The following is a 3,693-nucleotide window of genomic DNA, read 5'->3' as shown; positions in this document are numbered from 1 at the left end:
TTTCCTTATTATTACCTGACATATTCATTAAACATTTACTTCTTGTCTGTCACATCCCCTCACACACACACGAGACACCAGAACTTAGGGTCTACAAGGCAAGATTTTGTTGTGTTCATCAACATAGCCCCAGCACTTATAATAGTGCCTGGAATTTTTTATGACCATGAAAATCGTAGTACTTCTGCCAAATTTGGTATCTAGGTCTATCAACAAGAATATCCCTAGGGGCTGTGGTAGGGCAAGTGGCAGCTGCACTCAACACTGGGGGACATTCCATTTAATACAGGCTGAATTCTCATGCACCCACAATCTAGAAAACATTCAAATGAATGCCCATTAAGGATTCAAACAGAGCCCAGCAGGATGCTGGCTTGCCACTGCCCAGTTGAGGCTCTGTTCCTTTTGACCTCCCCTCCCTTCCTTTTCTTCCTACCCTTTCCCCATCAGTCTGTAACACTAGTTTGTCAGATCATTTAGTTGTTCACCAAATGGCTGGGAAGACACAAAAACTCCAAGAAAGTATTATCAGCATAGAAATTTATTTGAATTCAAAATAATACAGTTATATTTAGAATAATGTAATAATTATCTAAAGCAAATACCATCATTGGCTCTGAAACAGTTCTAAAGATGTCATTCTTTTGAAGTCAAAAAATATGTAGTAAGAATGTACAAGGAAGCAAAAATATAAAGAACAAGTTTGCTGAGTATTGGGAATTGTAACAAGGACACACTAAGGTAATGTAACAGAGTCCAAATTATAAAACATGCAGCCAGGAGTTCTCTAGCTTTATCAACTCCCTGGAAAATCCGTGACCTCAATACTGCAAGAATACCACCACTTGGTTAACAGGACAAACTTCCCGAGGGACACAGGTAGTCATTCACTATACTTCCCCTTTTTCTACCTCCTTTCCCCACATCAATTTCTTTTCTTTTCTTTCAGCTTGGTTCCATCCTGTTTAAAAAATATTTGGTTTTATCTGTGAAATGGAGTAAATAATATCCTGATTGAAGTATGCAATGATGTAGTTGAAGATGCTCAGGGATCAAACTTTTGAAAAAGGTTAATCAGCTAGTTAGCAGAGACCATCAGTGGCTTTCAGGAAAATAAATTCAGATAACACATGTTTGCTAAACAGATAAAAAGAATAAGCAGTTAAAAATGGGTGGAAAATCCTAGGGTTCACTGGGACCTAGATAATCCAAAGCAGACAGGTGACCTTTGATTAAACTCATTTACTTGTGGAGTGAGCCATAAGGAGGGCAAACTCTAACCAAGATAGAGTTTGGTGTCCAACAGCGTCCATGGCCAAGGGCAAACTCAGAAGCTCTCCTCCTCTCGTAGAAACTGGAAGACGGATGAGAAGTCTTTCTTTGAGTAACCCTTTGCACACATCATCCTGTAGATTTGATGGGCTTGACTGCCCAGAAGGATCGGGCTCTTTGTGCTGGTGGCAGAGTCTTGTGCTAACCCCAGATCCTGAATCAAACAAGGGCAGAAGGAAACACATTGAGACTGGTAGTTAAGGCTCTTTGGAACTGTGGCTCCGAAAGCTTTGGTTTCAAAGAAGGAGAAACGAGGTCTGAAAAAATAAGATGCTTACGAATACTGTGGTAAGTTATATATATTTTTTTATTATTTATTTATTTATTTATTTTTAAAGATTTTATTTATTTATTTATCAGAGAGAGAGAGAGAGAGAGAGCACAAGCAGGGGGCAGCGGCAGGCAGAGGGAGAAGCAGGCTCCCTCCTGAGCAGGGAGCCCGATGCGGGACTTGATCCCAGGACCCTGAGATCATGACCTGAGCCAAAGGCAGAGGCTTAACCAACTGAGCCACCCAGGCGTCCTATATATATATATTTTTATAAGTACTTTCATATGGCCGCAAAACTGCTCCAGACAGAAACCTTAATTTCTGAGTATCCTCTCCACTCCTCCACCAGACCCGTTTGTTTTGTTTTGACTTTGGACAGGGGTCACTACACAGATGAGATCATATAGGGAAATGCTTTTTCAAATCTGCAGAAGCCTGTAAGCCTAAGACAAACCCCATTGTGACTGAATATCCATTCAGTATCTCATTCAACAAATATTTAGCAACTGCTGTGTGCTGGGCACTGTTCCAAGGGCTGGCGACACAGGCATGATAAGACCCAGTCACTGTTCTCATCAAGCTTGGGGGAGATGGACAACAGAATACTAAAACTTCAGACAATGACAAGCACTATGAAGAAAAATAAAGCAGGGCAAGGGACTGGGAAGTGGCGGAACAGCAAGGGTCGGGTGGAAGGAAGGGAGTCCTGGTAGACGAAATGTTTAGGGAAGACCTCTCTGAGGTGCAGACACCTGATCTAAAAACGGAGTGTTAGGGAGTATTGAGTTCTTTGGAGAGTAGGGGGAAGAGAGTTTCAGGTAGATGGAAGAGCAAGGTGAAGTCCGTGTGGGGGGACATGGCTTGGGTATTCAAGAAATAGCAAGCAGGGCAATGAGGCTGAATGTGAGCCAGGGGCTGGAGAGGGAAATGAGTCCAGGATGGACACAGGTAAAACACGGCAGCTTTAATGCATTTGGTAAGGAGTCTGGATTTTAAGTGCAATGGGACATCTGCCTTCGTGACAGTTAACATCTCAGCAAGCTAATGCTTCATTCTGAGGGTTTCAGAAAACTTATGGCTGTTTAAAAGTAGACAAAAGTGGGGCGCCTGGGTGGCTCAGTCAGTTGAGCGGCTGCCTTCGGCTCAGGTCATGATCTCAGCGTCCTGGGATCGAGCCCCGCATCGGGCTCCCTGCTCGGCGGGAAGCCTGCTTCTCCCTCTGCCTGCCACTTCCCCTGCTTGTGCTCTCTCTCTGTCAAATAAATAAATAAAATATTTAAAAAAAAAAAGTAGACAAAAGTGAACATTATAAATCTTTTATAGTTAATCGGTAGCTAATGAATATCCACTACCATAAAAATGGAATCTTGTCCAAACCTGAACTATCTGAGGTTGATGGAAGACAATGAAGGCTTGGATAATTGGAATAATATTTCATTTTATTTGTGATTTTATAAGAGCTGCAAACTAGTGGCAAAACCAACTAGATCTTCTTACCATTACCATCCTCACTTCTCCCACCAATGGAAAAGTCAGCAAACAATGAAAGGGGAAAAGAAGAAGCAAGATGAGAAATATTTTTACTCTCTGAGGAAATCTTTGATAATGGAGCAGTTATTGATACACTCCACTCAAAGGAAAAAATTATTCAAAGAAAAAATAATAAGTCTCTGGAATATGTATGATGGTAGAGGTGCAAACAGGATTTTGTGCTTACTTGTAAAATTTTCATGGGTAGACAACAGATTTGAAAAAACTGCTTAATCTTAAAGTCTTCTATAGCTTCCTAAAACTAAAAAGGGAGTTTAATTGTTACCCACACAGTTAACAAACACACAGCTTCACTACCGCTTATACCCAGACAACCCTCTCTTGTTGACATCGTTTTGCAGCATATCTGTAAGATGAGTTAATTTTCAAAAGACGCAGAGAAAATCTACATAAACTGCATTCCACTTCTAACCTAGTTAACTGGAACAGAAGAACTCGGAGTTAAACGTAACACACTGAAGAGAACACAATACTATCGAGAAGAAAAGTCTAGAGTTTTTCAACGGGCAAGTACATACCCCAGATAAAACCTAACAAAA

General features: G+C 41.1%; 1 protein-coding gene across 1 annotated transcript in view; it reads right to left on the bottom strand.

The window, feature by feature from the left end:
• Positions 1-523: 523 nt before the first annotated feature.
• Positions 524-3,693, bottom strand: part of HIBADH (3-hydroxyisobutyrate dehydrogenase) — a 103,673-nt gene continuing 100,503 nt past the window's right edge. Inside the window, exon 8 of the mRNA XM_006733021.3 lies at positions 524-1,486. Coding sequence (XP_006733084.1) covers positions 1,328-1,486 — 159 coding nt within the window. The 3' untranslated portion in view covers positions 524-1,327. The remainder of the gene's footprint in view (positions 1,487-3,693) is intronic.

Source organism: Leptonychotes weddellii, chromosome 12, assembly GCF_054177405.1.
Source record: "Leptonychotes weddellii isolate Sample4059 chromosome 12, ASM5417740v2, whole genome shotgun sequence".
In the NCBI taxonomy this organism is placed as follows: domain Eukaryota; kingdom Metazoa; phylum Chordata; class Mammalia; order Carnivora; family Phocidae; genus Leptonychotes; species Leptonychotes weddellii.
The sequence above is the reverse complement of the archived record's forward strand: the minus strand, read 5'-3'. Positions and strand labels throughout refer to the sequence as shown.